This window comes from Balaenoptera borealis (assembly GCF_965194805.1).
Source record: "Balaenoptera borealis genome assembly, chromosome: 19".
In the NCBI taxonomy this organism is placed as follows: domain Eukaryota; kingdom Metazoa; phylum Chordata; class Mammalia; order Artiodactyla; family Balaenopteridae; genus Balaenoptera; species Balaenoptera borealis.
In genome coordinates, this window is record NC_138878.1 from 30,052,997 (window position 1) to 30,077,271 (window position 24,275).

The 24,275-nt window shown below is 38.3% G+C and overlaps 1 protein-coding gene across 3 annotated transcripts in view; it reads left to right on the forward strand.

Moving 5' to 3' along the window:
* The window catches only part of RPGRIP1L (RPGRIP1 like), a 103,306-nt gene extending 82,975 nt beyond the window's left edge, over window positions 1-20,331 (forward strand). For 2 of the 3 annotated variants that reach the window (XM_082366609.1, XM_082366608.1), the window contains exons 24-26: window positions 5,381-5,465; window positions 10,792-10,925; window positions 13,404-20,331. In XM_082366609.1, the coding sequence (XP_082222735.1) occupies window positions 5,381-5,465; window positions 10,792-10,925; window positions 13,404-13,516 (332 nt within the window). In that variant the 3' untranslated portion in view covers window positions 13,517-20,331. The remainder of the gene's footprint in view (window positions 1-5,380; window positions 5,466-10,791; window positions 10,926-13,403) is intronic. The other variant, XM_082366610.1, reaches the window with a different exon arrangement.
* The last annotated feature ends 3,944 nt before the right edge of the window (window positions 20,332-24,275 follow it).

The window sequence follows — 24,275 nt, forward strand, 5'->3', positions numbered from 1 at the left end:
TGGGGGGATGATAACACTTTAACACAAAAGTTATCTTCAAGGTTATCAACCCTCTATATAATTAAACCATCTGCATTTCTTCTGCCAAATGACATTGATAAAGAAAATAAGGATTTCTCCAGCCTGCAGAAGTGAGGGATGTGTTTTTAATGGTAGACAATTCAAGATCAACTCAATCAAGTATTTGGACTACTGGTTTGTATCTTGTTTGAGACATATGCTTTCAGTAAATTTATGTCAAAATCTAGCAAGTCCTAAACAAATGTGATTTCTGATGAGAATGAAAGGTAAATAGCTTAACTTTTGGAGAGTTCTGATACATTTCATATTCACCAGAATTGCTTTTTTTTTTTAATTTTGCTTTTTTTTAATAGTAATCTTTTTATTTATTTTTATTTATATTTATTTTTGGCTGTGTTGGGTCTTCGTTTCTGTGCGAGGGCTTCCTCTAGTTGCGGCAAGTGGGAGCCACTCTTCATCGCAGTGCGCGGGCCTCTTCACTATCGCGGCCTCTCTTGTTGCGGAGCACAGGCTCCAGACGCGCAGGCTCAGTAGTTGTGGCTCACGGTCCTAGTTGCTCCGCGGCATGTGGGATCTTCCCAGACCAGGGCTCGAACCCATATCCCCTGCATTAGCAGGCAGATTCCCAACCACTGCACCACCAGGAAAGCCCCAGAATTGCTTTTTATTTTTTTTATTTTTATTTTTTTTTAATTGAAGGCAAGCTTTTTTTTTTTTTTTAATTTATTTAATTTATTTATTTATGGCTGTGTTGGTTCCTCGTTTCTGTGTGAGGGCTTTCTCTAGTTGTGGCAAGTGGGGGCCACTCTTCATCGTGCTGCGTGGGCCTCTCACCACCGCGGCTTCACTTGTTGCGGAGCACAGGCTCCAGACGCGCAGGCTCAGTAACTGTGGCTCACGGGCCCAGCTGCTCTGTGGCATGTGGGATCTTCCCAGATCAGGACTCAAACCCGTGTCCCCTGCATTGGCAGGCAGACTCTCAACCACTGCGCCACCAGGGAAGCCCCAGAATTGCTTTTTAAAGGATGTATTTCAAGTTTTGAAATGATAGATTTTTTTTTTAACCATCTAATTCAGAACACAAATGGATGTCCTTGGGATCATGACCTAATTAGAGGTAACCAAAGTGTCTCTGTCTCCCACATGTTTAACACACAAAAAATGTTTACTAGTTCCTGATCCTTTTCAAAAATCAGGCAAAGGAGTGTTGGGCCTAAACGTTGGTTCTCAATGGTATCCTGACCAGCAGCAGCAGCAGCTGGGAAGATATTAGAAATGCAAATTCTCAGGCCCTACCCCAGACCTACTGAATCAGAAATTGAAGGTGAGCTCAGTAATCTGCATTTTAACACATCCTCCAGGGATTCTGATGCGCATTAAAGACTAAGAACCATTAGGATAGATTAAGATCCCCAGTCTAGGCCTTGTTTGTGCAAGCAGGAGAGCTGTGTAGTTCTAATTTGGTACACTTTTGGAGAACCAAACTCATCAGTAAGTAGCTTGAGTTTTTTCAAAAAGGAATTTTTTTTTTTTGTAGTTGATTTACAATGTTGTGTTAGTTTTAGGTGTACAGCACAGTGATTCAGTTATACATACATACATACATACATACATAGACAGATAGATATCTTTTTCAGATTCTTTTCCCCTATAGCTTATTACAAAATATCTAGTATAGTCCCCTATGCTATACAGTAGGTCCCTGTTGTTTATCTAGTTTATATATAGTGGTGTGTATCTGTTAATCCCAAACTCCTAATTTATCCCTCCCCCCACCTTTTCCTCTTTGGTAACCGTAAGTTTGTTTTCTATGTCTGTGGGTTTGTTTGTTTTGTAAATAAGTTCATTTGTATCTTTTTTTTTTTTTTTTTTTTTTTTTTAGATTTCACATGTAAGCGATATATGATATTTGTCTTTTTCTGGCTTACTTCACTTACTATGATAATCTTTAGGTCCATCTATGTTGCTGCAAATAGCATTATTTCATTCTTTTTAATGGCTGAGTAATATTCCATTGTATATATGTACCACATCTTCTTTATCCATTCATCTGTCAATGGACATTTAGGTTGCTTCCATGTCTTAGGTATTGTGAATAGTGCTACAATGAACATTGGGGTGCATGTATCTTTTCAAATTATAGTTTTCTCCAGATATATGCCCAGGAGTGGGATTGCAGTATCATATGGTAACTCTATTTTTAGTTTTTTAAGGAACCTCCATACTGTTCTCCATAGTGGCTGTACCATTTTACATTCCCATCAACAGTGTAGGAGGGTTATTTTTTCTCCACACCCTCTCCAGCGTTTATTATTTGTCGAAAAGGAATTTTTGAAAGTGTTCAGTCAAGAGAATTGGTTAACACACCTGGACCAGATGTAAATATCTAAAGCAATATCCCTTTAAGAAAGAGTGAAAGGAGGGTGAGGTGGCTTCTCTTGATACAGTGATGGAATTCTCTCTCACATTCCAGTCTGTGCTAACAACATGGTTGCAGCTTAAACAGCAGGAAGAGTTCTGGCTTCATGTGGAAGAAGGAGAAAGTATAGCATGGAGGTTAAGAAGGCAGGCCATGGGGCAGACCTTCCTGGATTCAAATTCTAGCTCTGCCACTTTCTGACTAGGTAACCTGAGGCAAATTACTTACCTTCTCTGGGTCTGCTTAATCATCTGTAAAATGTGGGTCAGCATGGTTCTTAACAGATGTGATTGCAGTAAGGAAAGTATTGAGTGTAGTACATAGTACATAATAAACATCGCTCAATAAATGGTGGCCGTCACTATTTTTGTTTTCGTTAAGAGAATAGGATATACAGTGTGCTGGTCAACTGGATGAAGCAGAAGGTGTCCCAACTCTACCATTTTTTTACCAACTTCAATGGTAAAGATTTTTTTTAAAAAAGTGAAACGTAGAATTGCCAAAGATTTAGCAATTGTACTTTTGGAAATGTACCCCAAAGAATTAAAAGCAAGGACTCTGACAGATGTTTGTACACCATGTTCATCACAGCATTATTCACAGTAGCCAAAAGGTGAAACCAACCTAAATATCCATCAAAAGACAAATGGATAAACAAAATGTGCTGTGTTTGTATGTATGTGTGTGTATGTGTATATACATGCACCTACAGGAACATTACTGAGTCTTAAAAAGGAATGAAATCCTAACACATGCCATAGATGAACCTTGGAAACATTATGCTAATTGAAATAAGCCAGACACAGAAGGATAAATATTATATGGTTCTACTTTTAAGAGGTATCTAGAATAGTCACAGTCATAGAGACAGAAAGTAAAACAGTGGTTACCAGGGGCTGAGAGGAGGAGGGAGTAGGAAGTTACTGTTCAGTGGGCGTGGCTTCAGTTGGAGATGATGATAAAGTTCTGGAGATGGATAGTGGAGATGGCTGCAAAACAGTGTGAATGTACTGAATGCCACTAAGCTGTATGCTTAAAGATGGTTAAAATAGTAAATTTTATGTTATGTATATTTTATCACATTAAAAAAATTTTTTCAAGCTGTTGAGATCCATCAGAACTGGTCTAGTTTAATTGAAAGACTATTTGGATGCTAGACGTTGAATTCGGTCTTTTTTTTTTTTTAAATCACTGAGATTACCCTTGTCTTCAAGCAATGTAGACCACTATAGTTAACAACACTGTATTGTGTATTTGAAAGTTGCTAAGAGAGTAAAAAAAATTGTCACCATGTGAGGTGATGGATGTTAACTCACTATGATAAACATTTTGCAATATATGCATATATCAAATCATTATGTTGTACACCTAGTACTAATAGAATGTGATATGTCAGTTATATCTCAGTAAAACTGAGAAAAATGATCACAAAAGAAATGTAGGCCACTATGGCTTAAAAGCTTTAGAACTCTGAAGTCAGAAAGGATATGGTCTACCATATCTTGAATTGGTAATTAACAGCAAAAACAAAAAATTCCGATTTGGAAAAAAAAAGTTCAAATTTAGCTTGGTGTACTGGTGGCCAAATGAGGTCCCATCTCCCAGCATTAGTGGAAAAGCATGACTTTTTTAAAAAGCATGCCTTTTTAGCATTGATAAGTAAAACGCTATGTTTACAAAATTTACAAGGACCCTTTGTCTTTTTTGATTCCTGTAAATCTCAGTAACCTGTATCATCGGTCACATTTACTAATATGGTATCGTGCAAAGAGCAAAAAGCTAAGAGCTGCTGTTTGACCTTGGTTCTTCCTTCTCTTAAACTACCAGCTCACCTCCACGCAGACCTTTGTGCCTCACTCAGTGCCCCACATGTGCCATCCCTGGCCCTCGGCTAATATTTGCTCAACTAGCCAACGATTAAATGAGTTGATAGCATCATAATTTGAGATTGAACTCAAATCGTCCAGGGAAACATTCTCAGTATGAAATATGTTTGTTCCCAACGGAACCTGGCTTTAGAACTGTCATGGTATCTTTCACCCTTTGTGTGTTTTTGATCAGGGATTATCGCTAAATTGAGATCTGGTCACAGGAGAGACTTTAACTCCAAAATGGCACCTGAAAAAGAAATGTCTTCAGAAGTTAACGCATGGCTGAAAGGCTGCCGAGCTGAGAAAAAATAATCAGAATGAAAATTAGAGTGTTCACACTCTGAGATATCATTTTCCCAAAGTGCAGACATTTACAGTTTCATGTGTTCACTGTCTTCTTCCCGGTGGGTCTTTAGATGAGTTACCTAATCGTATATTTCAACCAAGTAAAGTCTAACCACACTCCTGCATGCCAGCGTGAACCTTTGAAAACCAAAGACAAACTTCACACCCTAAAAAAGCCTCTCGCTTCCACCACAGGTCTCTCCCGTACCCCCACACCCAGCCACCAGCAAGCGCCAGCCTGTGGATTTCCTCAACCCAATGCGCTAGGATGCCTCTTTTATTGCATGTTGTGGCAGGAGAGAAGTATTAAATTACCAGGGCTGTCAGGAAGGACAAGCTCTCTGCCATACATTATCATATCACTCGCTTCTTGTGTGAAAGAAAATGCAGTAAATCCCTCAAATACAAAGCAATAAAGACCGCTGGCTTTTACTGTCATGACTGCCACTGCCATTAACAGGCAGTGACAGCGATGTGGCACTCTTAGATGTTGCTTGTATCTTTTCTGACAGTGTGCACGTAAACCTGCCAGTGACATGACATTAGATCACATGACTATTCAGATTTGATTCTGGATTCCAGCGCAGCTTTCTTTTCCCATGCGTACGAGTGAGGTGGTATGACTTGCGTCTCTAAAAACAGGTATTTATACAAATACAGAATGGTACTAATGTAGCATATTCCTGAGTGACTTTTTGCAGATTTTTTTTTTTTTTTGGTTTAGTGATCTACGTGGATAAAGAAAACAACCAAGCCAAGAGAGACATCTTAAAAGCTATACTACTTAAACAAGAGATGCCTAACAGAAGGTACATTTAAGCATTCTAAATTATCTAGTGGTTTATACAAAGTAGATCTCTGTAGCCTGGTGTGGTGGGGGAAAAAAAGCACAAGATGAGGAAGCAGAACACCTGACTTCCCTGATTCACTCAGTGTCCTTGAATGAGTATGTGACCTCTCTGGGTCTCTTTCCTCCTAGAAATATCATAGCCCTGCCTATCATACAGAGTAACTGTAAAGATCCTATTGTGCTTTGCAAACCAAAAGACTGTACAGTGTAGTATATAAAGTATCCCATTGTCAGTCAAGTATAACTGTAAAGCACCTAACAGTGATTGCCAGGAGGGGGCGCTCTGGACTCAATGGCTGGAATATAAATTCTTGTTCTATCACTTACTAGCTGTCTGACCTCAGACAACCACCCTGTGCCTCACTTTCTGCATCTGTAAAATGGAGATAATACAGGGTGGTTGTAAAGATTAAATGAGATGATATGTGTAAGATGGATAGAATAGCACCTGACACAGAGTAAGTGCACAGTAAGTATTCATTGCAGTCATTATAAGCAGTAGTAATATTATTATTTGTAATAGCTCATCAGCCTTTCATGTTAATTTTTACCTCACTAGCACTTTTTAATAGTTCATCATTTCATGTTATTTTTAATGCTTTTTGGGGGCAAACTTGAACAGGACACTTTGCATTTTTGGTCAGTAGAGAAATTATACCCTTTCGAGAAGGAAAAAAACCTGATCTTAATAAGTTCTTGCTGAACTTCCCTGGTGGCGCAGTGGTTGAGAATCCGCCTGCCAGTGCAAGGGACACGGGTTCGAGCCCTGGTCCGGGAAGATCCCACCTGCCACGGAGCAAGTAAGCCTGTGTGCCACAATACTGAGCCTGCGCTCTAGAGCCCGCGAGCCACAGCTACTGAAGACCATGTGCCTAGAGCCTGTGCTCCGCAACAAGAGAAGCCACCGCAATGAGAAGCCCGCTCACCGCAATGAAGAGTGGCCACCACCCGCCGCAACTAGAGAAAGCCCGCACACAGCAACGAAGACCCAACACAGCCATAAATAAATAAATAAATAAATTTAAATAAATAAATAAGTTCGTGCTTTTGAGTGAGCTCCCATCCATGCAGTCTGAGGAGTTATCGAAGTGCTGCCCATCAACCCCTGAGCTGGGCTTCGCCAACGCCCCTCTGCTGGCTTGTCCCCGTTGGCCTGGGTGGACCCTTTATCTCCCCATTGTCCTCTTCTCCTTGCCTTTATGGCCCATCAGTGACACAGCCTCTCACTGCCTGAAACCAGCACTTACCCCTCCCCCACCTGAGAAAGAGACTGAGGTTCATCTGTTTCCTAGAGGTCAGGAAGTGAACGTTAATGACATTATATTTTTCAAAAGAGCTTCCAAACTAGCATCTGATCTTCTGTTTCATGAAATGAAACTGAAATTCTTAGCTCTTAGGATCTGACAGTGGCTTTTTCTTTAACTCCTTGAAATACATGTATTATTTCCTTGGATTTTTTTTTTAATATTTATTTGTTTGGCTGCGTCGTGTCTTACTTGCGGCATGCTGGATCTTCACTGTGGCGCACGGACTCAGTAGTTGGCGTGCGGGCTCTCTAGTTGTGGCATGCGGGCTCAGTAGTTGCAGCACTCAGTCTCAGTAGTTACAGCACGTGGGCTTTCTTGTTGTGGTGTGTGGGCTCTAGAGCACGTGGGCTTAGTTGCCCCGCAGCATGTGGGATCTTCGTTCCCCGACCAGGGATCAAACCTGTGTACCCTGCATTGGAAGGAGGATTCTTAACCACTGGACCACCAGGGAAGTCCCTCCTTGGATCTTGATTCTGAAGAAAGAGTAGGAAAACCCTATTAATTGCCCTGAGGTTCTGTTTTTCCCAGGACGGTAGATAATCACTCAGGTTTTACTTACTTTGTATACTTCAGCTTCTTTCAAGGCCACCTCAAATACCACCAGCCCCCCAGGGTATCCCAGGTCACTAGTGATTAAACAGCACTGGCCATGTCATCTGATTCTCTGCGGTCAAGAAGCTGGGTCATCACTGCCCAGAACTGAGCTTTAAAAATAAAAAAAAAGTCCATCATAGCTGTAATGACTCCCACTCTCCCATCATTGTTTCCCTAAAAATTTCTTAATGCCCACAGAGGCACAAATGTTCATGTCATTTTAGAGAGATACTGCAAGAGGCACTGCAGGTGCAGAGTGACTGGCTCGGGGCTGATGACAGCTGAGGGCTTGGAGCTCCGGCCACATGCTCCTCGGACTGCCAGGGGAGGGATGGGGCCATCATGGGAGAATAGCCCTGTCCCACTTCTCTCCCTTGAGAGTATCATTTTCTTAAGGGGAAAAAAAAAGGAGTTTACATTTACATTTTTCCACAACCAAAAGACAACTGTTATTCCAGTGAGTGTTCTCACCTTAAGTACTCTGAGGTCACATTACTTAAAGTACCTCCTAGTTTATAAGAATTCATTTTCTCAGACAGTAGCCCCCTTGAACATTGGTGATAACTTATAGAGCCACAGTTAGATAAGTTTGGCCAATCTTCTCTGACACGCATAAGATGATGTGCATTGTATAATGAATCACATATAGTACCTTTGCATTCTGCCCCATGCTATATTTGCAAATATACAAGCGTCACTTTAAAAGGGAGGCGACACATTGAGACGGGAGTCTGGAAATTCTTTATTTGAAGTCATGGTTTTGACACCGACTTAACGTTCCTTTTTGGTTTCATTTCTTCCCTTTCACGGTGTTCTACTGTACAGATCCAACATAACTATCAGCACTCTAGTATGTAAAACTCACAGGTGAGCCCTTAGGCTCTTCTATCCTGTTTCATATAAAAACGAACTATTTCAGAATGAGGAAAGAATCAAAAATGCTAAATGATCTAAGGAGTTTCAGTGACTTCTGGTTTCCTAAATGACAGCAGGTGACATTTGAGGTCTAAACCTTGAGGCCCAGCCCAAGGCCTGCCTTCTCCAGTCAACCTTCCCCAAATGAGCCAGCCTTCAACTAGGACTTCCATTTTGCAGTTCATGTAGTAATTCAACAAATATTTATGATCCCTACCTAAGTATCAGGAACTAAAATGCTGAACAAGAGGAAATCTTTGCACTCATGGAGTATCCATTCCACTGAGGAGACAGACAACAAGTAAACAAATCAACCAATTACATATTACCATAGGTACTAAGAGAAAGCTAAACAAGCTGCTAAAATGGAAAATAACATAAAGGGAATTCCTGGCGGTCCAGTGGTTAGTACTCCACGGTACCACTGCCAGGCCCGCATTTGATCCCTGGTCAGGGAGCTAAGATCCCACAAGCCTTGTAGCGCAGCCAAAAACAAAAAGTAGGAATAAAAAAAGTAATAATAACATGAAGGCAAACCTGAGGAGATGACATTTAAGCTGGTTAGTGAAGCCTCTTCAGCACGTAAAGCAAGGCTCCGTCTCTTTGTTTTGGCAGGGTTCAAGGTAAGATAAGATGTGTCTGTGTGTGTCCATGTATGTGTATGTACAGTTTAGCCTAAGCCAAGCTGTAGTTTTTAAATTATTTTAGTGTACCTTCCTCCCTTTAGAGCCTAACTTTAGTTTCTTACTTTTGTATTTGACATCTCATTTTGCTCTCTATAGAATTTAAAACCAGAAATATTGCAATTTTTGTTTTTAACCCTTTCTCTGGCATTTGGAAGGTTTTTTTTTTCTTTTTGTCTCAGAATTCTCATATATTCAGTGGAGGTAATGGTATGCATTGTAAAGTATATAGATAATTATCCTCAGATATGAGACATTATATAAGGATAACACTTAACATTATTATTACAATCTTGTAGCCTCCATCCTTTCTGTAAGTCTTGTGGGTGTAAAATTTGCATCAAATATCACTTCTAATTCCTTCTTTTAGGACAATATCTTTCATCATCATTCTTCTTGTTTAATGAGTGATACAGTCATTGTATAATTTGGGTGTCTCAGTTTTCAATTGAGACAAGCCTTTCTCATGCATTCTTTTTCTCTCCCCTTAGAAATGTAGAAGCTTAAGGAGCTCTACCTAGATTAAAAATAGTAATAATAAAAGAGCAAACATTTACTCAGTGCTTAATGTGTTCCAGGAACCATTTACATGTATCATCTCATCTGATCCTCACAAGAGCCCAGTGAATCGTTACTATTCTACAGATAGGGAAACCGAGATCAGAGAGGTTAAGTACTTTGTACAAGGTCACACAGCTAATAAATAGGAAAGCAGAAATTTGAACCCAGAACAGATGCCCTTAACCACTTAATCTTAATTTCTCTATTTTATGCATCATATAAAATATCCATCTTTCTATTTCCTGATCGGAATTTATTGCTATCGAAAAACAGAGACTTAGTAAAGAAATGAAATGTTGAATACTTTTAGCAAATTATTTTAAAATATTGTCATGTTTACCTGTAAGCATTTGGAAAGGATTTTAATCGTGCATATTTTTCAAGGCATGACATCCCAGAGACTTAGGTTTTTACCTAACAGTGTTATCTAAGAAACAAGTTTCTTGTTTTGTTTCTGATTTGGGATGGATAGATTTTGAAAATGGTTAAAATGGTCGTTTACAAGCATTCGTGGTTTAAGCTATGCTGCCAAGACATATCAAAAGAGTACTTAACTGTAAATTCCTGTCATTTGGTCAGTCCAAGTGTGTTTGGCCTCAACACAAGCCACTAATTCAAATCAGTTCCATCAGAACCCTCCAATTATATGTCTAAAAGTAAAATAAAACTTGGATGCTATGATTGTAAGTTGAAAGATTGCTGAACTAATACAAACATTTCGCATGGCTATTGGGTAGAGCTACAACATTTAGCTAACATAATTAAGAATATATAGAACACAGTTGGTTAAATTGCTTAGTAGAAACTCCAAAGTTGTGCATTTCTATAGAAAATGTTGCATTTCTGTTGAAAAAGCTTCCCTAACCTCCCTGGTCTTTATTCACTTGATCCTTTTAGCCTTAAAAGTAGACATGTCAAAATATGATCAGATAATGTATAATAGAGTGAACATCTGGTTCTTCTCTTCGCCTAGTAATTTTCTCAGATTCTAGTGATAAATGATAATCAGTGCTTAGAAAAGTGAATTAGTGTTCATGTGAAGTCTGGGTGTGCTATAATAAATCTAATCGTTCATATAATAACTTATATAATTTTCTTTTTATTGGAATAATTGGAAACTCCGAGATTTCACAGTTTGTGATAAAAACCCATTCAGGAGTTTTGTTTCATTTGTGATTTTTCTTTCTCACTTTGTAGTGGTGTTCTCTGTTCTTTCCCTTCTCAGCGTTCGCTTCACTGTGGTCAGTGACCCTCCAGAGGATGAGCAGGATCTGGAGTGTGAGGACATCGGCATTGCTAACGTTGACCTCGCTGACATGTTTCGGGAAGGGAGAGACATCATCGAGCAAAGTATTGATGGTATGGGTGGAAGTATTGCTCAATCTGTACAACCAGCAATTGCTGAAATCCAAATTCTTTATTAAAACCTTCTCTTTGCTGGCTGCAGGGACGTTGAGTCACACACTGGTTGAATCCTTTGCAACTCAAGCTGATGTTTTGTTGAGGCTGGAATTTCTCCCTGCATCCCCCCCTTACCCTCCTTCTCTGCCTTCCTTTGAATCAACAGAAATTTAAAAATAATTAATTGCGCTTCTCAAGGAATTATTCATTTTGTTAGTATTGGGGGGGTTGTGGGGGACAAAAATGTGGACATTGGCTTTTTTTTAATGTTGTTTATAGAAGCCTCATGCTGTCAACCCTTATTTCAGCTAAAGCATGTTATTCTGAGTGATCATTATAGCGTGTTCTGCAAGGCTTCTCTTTACTTCAGTGTTACAGTCCCGTGATATAGTCACTGCAAATAACTGAGTAGTTTTGGTCACTTGCTTCTCATCAGGCTTCAGGGAGGAGTTAGGGATTCCTGACAAAAAGTGCTCTCCTAGATTTTCACCTCACCAGGTGTGAGTCCCAACAATGCCTAATTTCTACCCCTTATCCTTATATAACATATTTAGAACATGCTGAAGGCACTGTACTTTATGAAATCAAGACTTTTAAAAATAATAATCAGGGATGGCCTGGGCTGTACAATAAATGAGGAAACAAGGCTGAGTCCTAATCTCATTTCTTAAGTCAGCAGAGCCATCCATCACTGGAAAAATGTACACGGTTTGTTTACTCATTTATTCATGCATTAAATGAACACTTAACTGAGCACCTCTTAAGTACCAGGCACTCTGCTTACACCATAGTTCAGCTGTGGTTCACATGTCAAGCTGCTTGTCCTGGATGTGTGTCAAGTGCTCAAAAGTCAGGATCAAGCCAAATAATTAACCAAATTAGACCAAGTAACCAAATTAGAAACCTATTCTGGGAAATTTTATAAACTATACATATCACAACTTTGGCAGGCACAGAAGAAAAAGATGAGAGGATTAAAATATGAACCTAAATCCTATTAAAAACACCCAGAACCAAGAGAGTCTGACAAAAATGTTCAAAATTATCTGTGCTTTATATTCTTTATCTTTTCTACAGTCAGTGCTGTTTCAAAAGCCATCTTCTCATTCTGCAAGACCACAAATGATCATATTGATCTGATAGAGACAGCTATTGTGGCCTTGTTCTGGGAAAGAGTCAGAAAATTAAACGCTGGTCAGGTTGGGCTTTTAATGCGTTGCTCTGTGCCAGACATAGACGTGAGACGTCCCAAAGAAGAGGTGAAGGCTTGGCAGTGCGCTGGGGACCATTTGTGCCCCTGCAATCTCCCTGCCTGCTCATTTCTCCACCTAAGTCTTTGTATACTAAGTTTTATTTGAAGGTTTCCTGACAAATTTTCTTGGAATTAAACACACACACATACTAAAAGCTCAAGGAAAACCACAAGGAAAATACATAGGAAACTATATCGACTCATAAGTGCTGTCAAGACTTACAAAGTCCAAAATTCTGGCCTTGAGTCACTAGTAGGTATCACTGTTCACAGAGGGTTGGGGTCTGAATCAGCATCCCATTTGGCCCCCACCACTGAGCTCAGAGAATTATCAAATTGTCTGCCTTTGATACACCACTGAAAGCTGCGCCTCCTTCCCAGAAAAGCCCACAGACGCTCAAAATTTTACATCTACTTTCTTGCAACATCAGTTCATAGACCCTCAAAGCCAATCCATAGACCTTAAGATTCTGGGTCTGCCAGTTTAGCTTTTTCTAATTTCACATACAATCTATTTTAAATGGAATGTTTTCCTTAGAAAGATAAATAACCATTCCAGGGGACTTCCCTGGCGGTCCAGTGATTAAGACTTCACCTTCTAATGCAGAGGGTGCAGGTTCAATCCCTGGTCGGGGAGCTATGATCCCACATGCCTCGTGGCCAAAAAACCAAAACAAAACAAGCAATATTGTAACAAATTCAATAAAGACTTTAAAAATGGTCCACATCAAAAAAAAAATCTTTAAAAACATATAAAAAACCATTTCAAATTATGATCATGTAATTTCTTTACAGTAAGTTGCCATTCTGATATTTGTTAACACGGTATGTTAGAACAAATTCTTCGTTGTCTTATCTTGATCCCTTTTAGACTTTTATTTCCTACTAAGAAATTCTGATTCTGTGGGAATCATTATCCTATCGCCTTTCCACTGGGTAAACTTCAGGATTAGATCATTAGTTTTAACTCTACAAGCAATATGTATACATACATGCAGTACATCTGAAATGTGTATACACACTCATACACACAAGACAAGCTTTGATTTTTAGATTTCTGAGATACCAGTGAACTTTGGACTTCTGTAGAGCTGTTTTCATCTTTTCAACTACTGTTTCAGCTAGGCTCTCTGAAGAAATATCTGTTGAATGATATTAACACTTTTCTGCTATCCTCTCCCTAGTTTTGGACGCTCGAGCAGATGGTGGAGGTATTGGCAAGCTCAGGGTAACTGTCGAAGCACTCCATGCCCTACGGTCTGTCTACGAGCAATACAGAGATGACTTGGAGGCTTGAAAGAAACTGCTCCAGAGGCATCTCCTACTCCTGAGTAAATGCTCACATGAAAGCACTTAGATGAGATTTTCGTAATTACTCTGGTGTATGTAATCTATAATTCATGGGAAGCTGGGAGGGGGGAGGCCTGGGTTTGAAGTGTTCAAGTTTTGTATACTTTTTCCATTTGTTTATTTTTCTATTCCCTCCTTCCCATGACTGCCACCCCCTCAGGACTTAAGTTCTGCACAGCGGGCAACACCTTCTCAATAATTTATACCTACATGATAACATGAGAAAGTCTATTTGCATTTTCAACATTTTCTTATGAAGAACTGAAATGCAATTCCCATTTTTATTTTTAATAAGCAAAAAGCATAAATCTTAGAAAACCTATGAAAAAGAAATACTTTTATGTTATCCCTAATTGTCCCACTAAATGGAATGTGTATTATTAGCCTCATTAAGAGTTTTGCACTGTGAAGATTTTATTAGAAGCAATATATGAAAATTACTTGGATTAATGTGTTAATCTTCCTCTTTAAAATGGTAATATCCATTTTATGCACATTAAAGCTCAGTATGCATTTTCTTTGATGCATGCCATTTCTATCAATTAAATATAAAGAATGAGACTTGGCACCAACTTATTAAATTACTGCAAGTTTTTTGTTTTTCTTTCTTAAAAATTACAGTTCTTCTCATTTGTATTGTTTTCATGTATTTGTAATGGTAATATGGGATCCAGGAATGTGTGTATGTAAAGAAGAGACAGATACATGAAATTTACACTTTGAAAACTTAGCTTATGACATAGAAAGAAAATATTAAAAATATGCCTCAAATTCTGATATGCTTAGTTAGACCTGAAAGGAGTATCTTTTTATCATTTTTTAAATTTACATCAAGCTTGTACAATGCTAGGGTGTATCTGGATAACCAGATCCTCGAAAAGCAGCTCAGAAAGTTAATTTTCTAGCTTTTACTCAATCTCACTGAAGGATTTAATTGATATTTTTAATGGAGCTGTGAATCAATGCTGCAAAGGAATTGTCTCTAGAGGTCTAGGATATAATGCATTTCATTTTTTAATTTACTTTTTTATTTGTCATTTTCTTCAAAGGATTTTTATAGGCTGTGGGTTTTCACTGTTTGCAAACAGGCTATGTTCCTTCTTAAGCATATGTAAAGTATTCAGGGAGATAAGTAATTTATTAAAATCTACCTAATTTGCCGTGATATATTAAATCTCTGCTTCAGTGATCACAGACCATTTCATTTAGAGAATTAGGCATTCCCTCTTTGTGTGATTAAAGCTCTGGAAAATGAGTTCTTTGCTCCTATTTGTGAACATTCAAAGCCTGCTAATGGCAAGAAGATGGAATAGATTATGAGACAATTCATTACAGTTCAACAGAAAAAAAAAAAAAAAAAAGCAGCTATAATGCAAAAAATGCAAGTATGAATATCTGCATATAGTTTGAACCATCTGTGCTCTAATGGCTTCAATAATGACTCTCGTCTTTAGGAGGCTTTGAAATGACATCCGTACAATATTAATTTGTTGATGTACATTGTGGAACCAGTAGAGTATGATCTGACCACAGAAATCTATAAATTCTGTCTCTACCATTGGGCCTCCCTGTCTGGGGCCTGCCATCTCCAAGAAGAATCTTGCTCTCATCAAACTCTGCAAATCTTCATAACAACTCATTCCTCTGGAACCTTCTAGAGACCACAAACATCTGCAGACTAAACCTCTCCAATCCTAGTAAACAGCCACATGTTTGTTGTCACTTCAGCTGGCTCTGAGCTCATCTTTTTGGCCTCTCTTTCTAGCTTTCTTTGGCTTTAAGCAGTTACAGTGTCATTAAGGCCCGTAATATTCCCTGCAGTAATTTAAAACAGCCGGATTATACCCTGGGATTAACTGAGTGGTTTTTGAGACATTTATTGTGGTATTCTCCCAGGAGGTTTGTATTATTGTTTTAAAACATTACATCCCAAACTAAATACCCTTTCAGCAGGGAGAAGACCAGATTGTGCTGACTTCTTATGATCTTTAAGTGGAAAGGGGAAGTTTTTATTATAAATCTTCTGAGATCTAGTCAACTGTATAGCATGTATACCTCAGCTAACGTTAGAGAATTAGCCATGTTTCTGTCACTTTCATGTGTACCGTAACAGATTATTTAAGATTCCTTTTCTAGTTTTAGAATACTCGGCCTCAAACTACATGAATTTTCACAAAACTCATTTTCATAAGTAGTTGAATAGCTGCTGACACGTTTTGAAGTGGATAAGTGGTCTTGGATGCTTCAAATGGTTTTCATAATCTGCCCGAGAATAGTTTTTTGTTTTGTCTTGTGTTGACCAGAGTTCACTGAAAAGTTCCCCACCTTTTAGGACCAAGAGCAACAGTTTTCTCTTGGTGAGCTAAGCCTGATCCATTAAGTATGGCTTGGCGCTGGGCAGGGGGCCTGGCCAGACAAATACACCGGTTTAAGGTAAGGCTTGTACGAACTTACAGCTCTTGGTGTAAACGTACACAGTACACTCAGCACTTTTGGGGGCTGAAATGCTTTTAGTTTGGAAATATAAATAGAGATGTGATGTGGTATGTGGGAGAGTATATTTTACATGTTTTTTTGCCTACTGTAGTAGAAATGTCAAATTCCTAGCCACTGTCATGAGAAGCAGTTGACAAAAATAAGTTTTATGGTTTACAGTGTGGTTTACGTACAGAACATTTCTCTTCACTCTCAGTTTCAACATGTTTTCTAAATTATCATGGTTTATTGCCGTTTAACTTAAATTAGTTTTTTTTGAGAATAAATAGAGAATATATTTAATCAAATAAAGAACAGCCACGTTGAAATTCTGCTGTTCCTGCCATTCAGTCGTTACCACAAAACACAAATAATTTCTGTGTATTATGAAGTGTGGGCTGGGAGCGTTCATGTGACTGGGGAGGCTCTGCGTGCACCCGCGCTCCCACAGCAAAACATAAGTTGTTTTAGTAATCTGACATCAAGAGCTGTGACAATGAAAACCACTTCTTACACATGTTCTAACAAGAATCCGATTAACATTCCGGTGGATATGGAAAATAACTTTTTTTCAGTCAAACTGGCACTATTGCTGAATTTAGAATGATTTCCTTATGCTCTAGATAGCAAAATGTGAATCACGTCTGTGAACAAATAATACGAGAATAAAATGTCATTTTTGGGTAGTACAGAACAACCAAGGGAGAGCTTTGGGGATATAAAATTATTGAGTGATTGACAATACCAGGGTGATCATTCATCCCCAACTATGAGAGTACATTTTAATAAGTCACTCATGCCTGAAGGCCTCTGACTACCTTAACAAAGAAAAACTAAATCCATGATTTATTATAGTTTGGGCAACATGCCTAATTAGATCCATGAATGGGAGCAAATGCAGCTTTACCTCCCCTTTGTTCAGAACAAAAACAACCTGCAGGTCAACCAGAAAGCTAAAAAGTATCAAAGCTACGGAAACAAGTGTTTTAAAAACTGAAAATACAGAATTAGAAAACATCTCCTCATCCTAATCTCTTTTATCTTGCAAGATAGAATCTTCACTTCTTTTTCAAAGGAAAGTACCACCAGTGGACTGCACCTTACAGTCTGACCTGCTGGGAAATTGGGCCCGTGTTCCTGATGTCATCACACCTTTTGTTCTTGCCCTTTCGTTTTCCATATACCATTGATTAATATGTTTAAACCATGTTTCTCCTTCAGTTTTTCTGAAGTAAAATCTGGGTCCCTCAGACTTAGAACATGACCTCTTTTCTATGGTAGATACCTTTGGGCTTTTCCTCTGCTTTTTGCCCTCTCTCACTCTTTATTGAGATTCACCTTTCTCATCCCCGTAGCAGCATCACCTCTCTGTTCATTGAACATCATCAGTTTTCTTTTTAAATCAAATGTACATCTTTTTTTTTTTTTTTTTTTTTTTTTGGCTGTGTTGGGTCTTCGTTTCTGTGGGAGGGCTTTCTCTAGTTGCGGCGAGCGGGGGCCACTCTTCATCACGGTGCGCGGGCCTTTCACTGTCGCGGCCTCTCTTGTTGCGGGGCACAGGCTCCAGACGCGCAGGCTCAGTAGTTGTGGCTCACGGGCCTAGCTGCTCCGCGGCATGTGGGATCCTCCCAGACCAGGGCTCGAACCCATGTCCCCTGCATTGGCAGGCAGATTCTCAACCACTGCGCCACCAGGGAAGCCCCCAAATGTACATCTTGATCTTTATATTTCTGTCATCTATTCTCTTCACACCTATATTCAGCTGCAACATCTCCTCCCACCTGTCTATCCCCCTACTCATTTTTAGTTATTAGTAAAGCACATTTTTTTCCTTCCTCTTTTCTTGGTGCTATAACCACTTCTTTAGATACCAGCATCTATGACAATTTCCCAAATTTGGAAGGTCATCTGTGACCTTCCCAAAATGTTCCTTTGTGTTAAGACTTCCCTTAACATGACAGGGGCACTCTTAGTCAGCCATCATGAAACTAAGGAAACAAACAGCAAGCTAATTTTTGTGTCTTTGCTTCTTTTGTACCTTTTTACAGTGAAGTAACAGAGGCTGTAACTCAGAAAGCTCTCAGGAATCACTGGTAAGGAGCTGAAGCATAAGGAGTTTTTAAGAAATTTTAAGGAAATGTATCATTAAAATCAAGCTGTATTTTCTGTAAATGTGTTTTGTCGCAGTTTACATGGCCTCGTTAACAATAGGGAAAATAGAAATTTTGGAAGAAGACTTAAGAGACTACAATACAACCTAGAGGTTGGGGAGACTTTTCTAACCAAGAGAGGGAAGACAAGCTATAAAACAAGACATAGATGTATTAAATATGTAAACATTAAGGTAGGGTGACAGTTTTAATATCAGACAAAATCGAATCCAAGGTGGAAAACAAGGGACAAAGGAAGATTTTATACTGGTAAAGGGAGCAACAGGTCAAAGATGTAGTGAACTTGAGTAATTGTATCTCACAGTATTGCCCCAAAATTCATGAAGCAACAACTGACAGAACTATAGTGACTACATGTTTTTGAATAGTTTAATTCTCAGAGAGTGAGAGATCAAAAAATAAGAAAAAGTCTAGAAGATTTGCTTCGTATGATCACTAAGCTCAAATGGATGTAGAACGCAGGCAGAACATTCAAAGAAAAACTAACCGTGCACTCAGCCACAAAGGAAGCCTCAATTTCCAAAGAATCAAAACCTTATAATTTGTTTCTCTGAGCAAAATGCAATGAAATTAGAAATCGGTAGTAAAAGGCTAGCTAAAAAATAATTTTATCTAAAAGTTAAAAATATGTGTTATCTTTGTTTGGGATTCCAATAGGACAAGGGATAACCCACTCTTACATCATAACCAGAAGACAGAAAATCCTACAAACTTCACTTTATGTGTAAGTGGGGAACATAATTAAACATCAGCTCAGAAGCCCACGCCAGAGGGTGAGAAAGGCAAGGGTTACGTGTAAGAGAGGAGCCTGCGACAAGATTTTAGTGGTGGCAGAACACAGATAATATATCAACTAAGTTTCTCCCAGGAGACGGTCCACCCTGAGTGAGGAAATGCTGGGGATGGGTCTGTGGCCTGGTGGATCCGAGTGCTGGCTACTGGGGAAGTGAATGGAAGGGGCTTGGAAATGCAGAAGACCAGAGGTAGCAGCCTTGGAAAGACACCTCTTCTGGAAGAGAAGGAGGCATTTTGGAAGGGGGAAGTCTCCCTTGGAGGCATAGTAGTAAAATAAAGAAGGAACCACCTGAAATTGTGGGCCCCAGGGAAAGAAGATAGTATCATTAAATGGTGTCAATATTAATAGAAGGTCATTTATTTTAAAAACTGCACTTCACTGTAACAACAGAAGAGGACAGTCTTGAGCTAAGAAATCTTATACGCCACCCAAACCCCTCCCCCACCCATATGATTATCTGCCCTGGCTGGTCCAGGAAAATCCAAAACAACTTTTAATTAAAAATAGAATCCTGCATCCATATTCCATAAGAGAACAAAAAGAGAACAAAAATGAGAAAACTTTTCAGCAGGATGGAGCCCCAGTAATTGTAAATTTGATAGTTTGGATCACGCTTCTTGTTAAGAACAACTTGGAAAGCTCATTTTACCTAGGCTATAAGAAATTACAGGAACAAGGGGACTTCCCTGGTGGCACAGTGGATAAGACTCTGCACTGCCCATGCCAAGGGCCCCGGTTAAATCCCTGGTCAGAGAACTAGATCCCACATGCATGCCACAACTAAGAGTTCACATGCCACAACTAAGGAGCCCACCTGCCGCAACTAAGACCTGGTGCAACCAAATAAATACATAAATAAACAAATAAATAAATAGAATTACAGGAACAAGATCTGGGAAGGTGAGCCAGTCAGGAAGGCTGATTTTCTCCTAGATGCAACTGCAATCTAAAAGCATGGGTAAGAGGCTAAGAAGCTGAATAGAGCTTCCAACAGACTCACAGGGCTTTGAAGAATAAAAGTTGTAATTTAGGGTCCACTGAGGACTAGGAGCCCCAGTAAATCCCCCAGGCTCAAATTATTTCTACATTTTTTTATGTACAATGCTTGGTACACATATAAAATTAACTAGGCACATAAGGAGACAAGACCACATGACTGAAGACTAAGACAGCAGACAAGTGAAACACCCATAAGTAATTCAGATAATGGAATCATCATCCAGGAACTTCATCTATGAACTAAGAATTCATTAGGTCAGTATCCAACAGCAAATCAGACACAATTGAAGAGAGGAAACTGTAAAAAAAAAAAAAAGAAAATATCAATTTGGATGCATGGGAAGAAAAAGGGAAAATACTGAAGAAAAAAAGAGGGGGCAGTTAATAGACTTGGGATTGTGTGGAAAGTTATATAGGCATACCTTGGAGATACTTGCAAGTTTGATTCCAGACCACCACAATAAAGTGAATATCACAATAAAGTGAGTCACACAAATTTTTTGATCTCCCAGTGCATATAAAATTATGTTTACGGTATACTGTAGTCTATTTAGTGTGCAATAGCATTATGTCTTTAAAAAAATGTACATACCTTTTTAAAAAGACCTTATTACTAAAAAATGCTATCATTTGAGCTTTCGGTGAGCCATAATCTTTTTGCAAGAGTAACATCAAAGATCACAGATTAGAGATCATCATAACAAATACAATAATAATGAAAAAGCTTGAAATGTGAGAATTACCAAAATGTGACACAGACATGAAATGAGAAGATGTTGTTGGGAAGATGGCACCAGTAGTAACCCTTGCTCAATATAGGGTTGCCACAAACCTTCAATTTGTTTAAAAAAAAGAAAAAACAATATCTGCAAAGCACAGTAAAAAAAAAAACTAAGTAGGCCTGTACACATAATTGAAGTCCCATAGAGGAAAAAGAGAATTAGCATCAATATTCCAACAAATAATAGCTAAGAATTTTCCAGACTACACAGTTACAAGAATGAATTAATCCTGTATACTCAAGCTGGATAAACAAAGTTACTTGAAGCACGTCATAGAAAAACTGTTGAAAACCAAAGACAAGACAAAATCTTAAAAGTCAGAGACAAAAGACACACTAAGACTGAGAGCCGACTTCTTAACTGAAAGAGTGGAAGCCATTAGAAAATAGTATGAAATATTTCTTGGGCCCTACCTCATGTTCTCCTTTCCCATCTTTTATTCACAACCAAGGAAGTTAACTCCCCAGGGGAACTCTTGGCCAATAGGAGTCAGGAGCCAGTGGATAAATACTCCCCCTTTTCATCCTTCTGATGGAAAACGCTGAGGTGCATTCTATAGGATTCCAGCAAGAATAAGCCCCATCACTCATAGAAGTGAACAACCCGATAATACAACTTTGCATTGGCTTTTCCTTCTGTTTTACTCCTCCCAGACCCTCTCTCCTCTCACTGGGATCATTTCCCAAATAAAGTACCTGCATGCAAGCCCTTGTTTCAGACCCTGCTTTGGGGGAACCCAGGCTAAGGGTAGATACCAGAAATGGCCCTAGAAAGTGGAACATCAGGATGGGACTGTGAAACTGGGTCACTCACTGATCAAATGGCAAAAAGGATGACATGATTTATGGTAAGTTGTGATAAACCCTAGCATGTGATAGATTCTTAATGATGGTGGATTAAGATGGTGGGGGAAAAAAGTGAAGCATGGTGATCAGCTATTGATATTTACTTTCTGAACTTAGTTATATTTCAATTTTTTTAAGTTTAAGAAAAATGTTTCAGTAGATACAAAACTCCAGAAGAAATAAAGCCAGGCCTGATGCAAAAGAAAACGTAATACAGTATTCCAACATGAATTAAATATAATTTAAAAAGCAATTGCAGATAGGAAAAAAAACAGATCGGGAATTTAAAAACAAACTAGACAAACAAACTTATAAAATGGGAACTGATGTTAGGAAAGAAATTGAAGAAAAAGAAAAAAATTAACCTTGAAATGACTAAATTATAATGTACCTAAGGGAAAATAAATATGACTGAAAGTAGACTAAGGATGACAGTGGATAGAAATGAAAGGAGCCAAGAAAATGAAATTAAAGAAATAGGTAGAATCTGTGAGAAAATGATAGCTACAATATAGACAGGCAAACATAAGTAAGCTTTCCTGAAATAAAAGAAGACCTGAATCTACATACTGAAAGGGTCCACCATGTATGAAAATTGTTTCAAAACAGTCAACTCTGAAACATATCCTAACAAAACAAGGAGGCATTAAAGTTAAAGAAAGAATATCCTCTGGTCCTCCAGGCAAAAAAAAAAGTCATTTATAAAGAAAACAAAATCTGGTTGGCATTAGATTTTGCAAGAGCAAATCACAAAAGCAAGAGTAGTGAAATACTCATCAAAAAACTCAAATGAAGTGTGAACCAAGGATTTTTTTAATCCAACTCTGCTATCCTTCAAATATCAAGGCTCTAGAAAACCAATTTTTATTATAGTGAAATTCACATAACATAAAATTATCTATTTTAAAGTGAAAAATTCAGTGGCATTTAATACATTCACAGTGTTGTGCAACCACCACCTCTACAGAGTTTCAAAACGCTTCCATCAATATATAAACCCTGCATACATTAAGCATTTATACCCTATTACCCTCTCCCCAGCCCTTGGCAACCCTTCATCTGCTTTCTGTTTCTATGGATTTACCTCTTCTGGGTATTTCATGGAAATGGAATCATACAATATGTGACCTTTTGTGTCTGGCTTCTTTCACGTAGCATAGTGTTGTTGAGGTTCATCCACATTTTAACATGTATCAGTACTTCATTCCTTTTTTCAGGCTGAATAATATTCCATTGTGTTAATAACCACTATTTGTCCATTTATCCATTGATGGACATTTGGGTTGTTTCTACCTTTTGGCTAAGTGAGAATTGCTCCTATGAACATTTTGGTACGAACATTTGTTTGAGTACCTGCTGTCAGCTCTTTGGGGTATAAATCTAGAAGTGCAATTGCTGGGTCATGTGACAATTCTACGTAATTTCTTGAGGAACTGACAAACTGCTTTTCATAACAACTGAACCATCCTACATTCCCACTAGCAACGTTCAAGCATTCCAATTTCTCCACATCCTTGCAACACTTGCAAAGATTTAAAATATTAAATTCTTAATAGTCATTCTTGTGAGGTGTGAGGTGGTATCTCATTATGGTTTTGATTTGTAGTTCCCTAGTGACTAATGATGTTGTACATCTTTTCATGTGCTTGTTTATAGAAAAAACAATTTTAGACAAGGATTCAGGGAATATTGTACTAATGAGTCCTTCCTGAGGAATCTACTGGAAGACCACCTTTGTCCAACTAAGAGATGAATGAGGAAACTGTTTAAAAGACTGGTGGTAAGCACTGACTGTATTTAACTATAGATCTTAGACCAACCACAGGTGGGGACAAGATGGAAGAATAGTATGTAGCAAATAATTATGTGCTCTGACAAAGTAGATATAACACCATTTTTTTAAGAGGGGAAAAGGGAAAAAGAAATGGGAAAGTAGAATAATTCATTTTGGTTTCACATAGATTATAGGTGAGAGTCAAAGATATCACTTACAGCAGACATATCAGATAGTTGAAACCTAAATAAAGAAAACACGGGCATTATATAACGATATTAGTGGAAAGATACTTACTAAAACAAGAACCACAAATCATCTAATCACCAACATTTTTTTTAAACTAAAAAGGAAAAAAAAAAAAAACCAAAAACAAAACAAAACCCAGAGAATGAAAAACACATAGTAAACATAGCATAAAACAATAAGACAGAGATAAGATCAAGTATTTAAGTTGTAACAATAAATGTAAATGGTCTTACCTAACTTACAAGAAAAGATTTTCAGATTGTCCTTCAAGGCAAAATTCAACTCTGTACTGTAAGAGACACTCCTAAAACAAAGTGTAATAAAATTAAAAGGGTAGGTAAAATTATAACCAGGCTAATGCACATAAAGAAATCAGAGACTGTGAACTTGTTATCTTGACAAGATGAAATTCATGGAGGGAATAGGGCTTAATGAGACAAAGAAGGACACTTTATAAAACTAAAGGCCATAATTCACAGTGAAGATATAGAAGTTACTAATAACTATGTATCAAAGAACATAGCAGCAGCCTTCATACAGAATATAGAAGAGAAACACATGGAAATACATTTAGAAGAGACTTGTAAGATCCATTCTTAGTTGAAGACAAAGCAA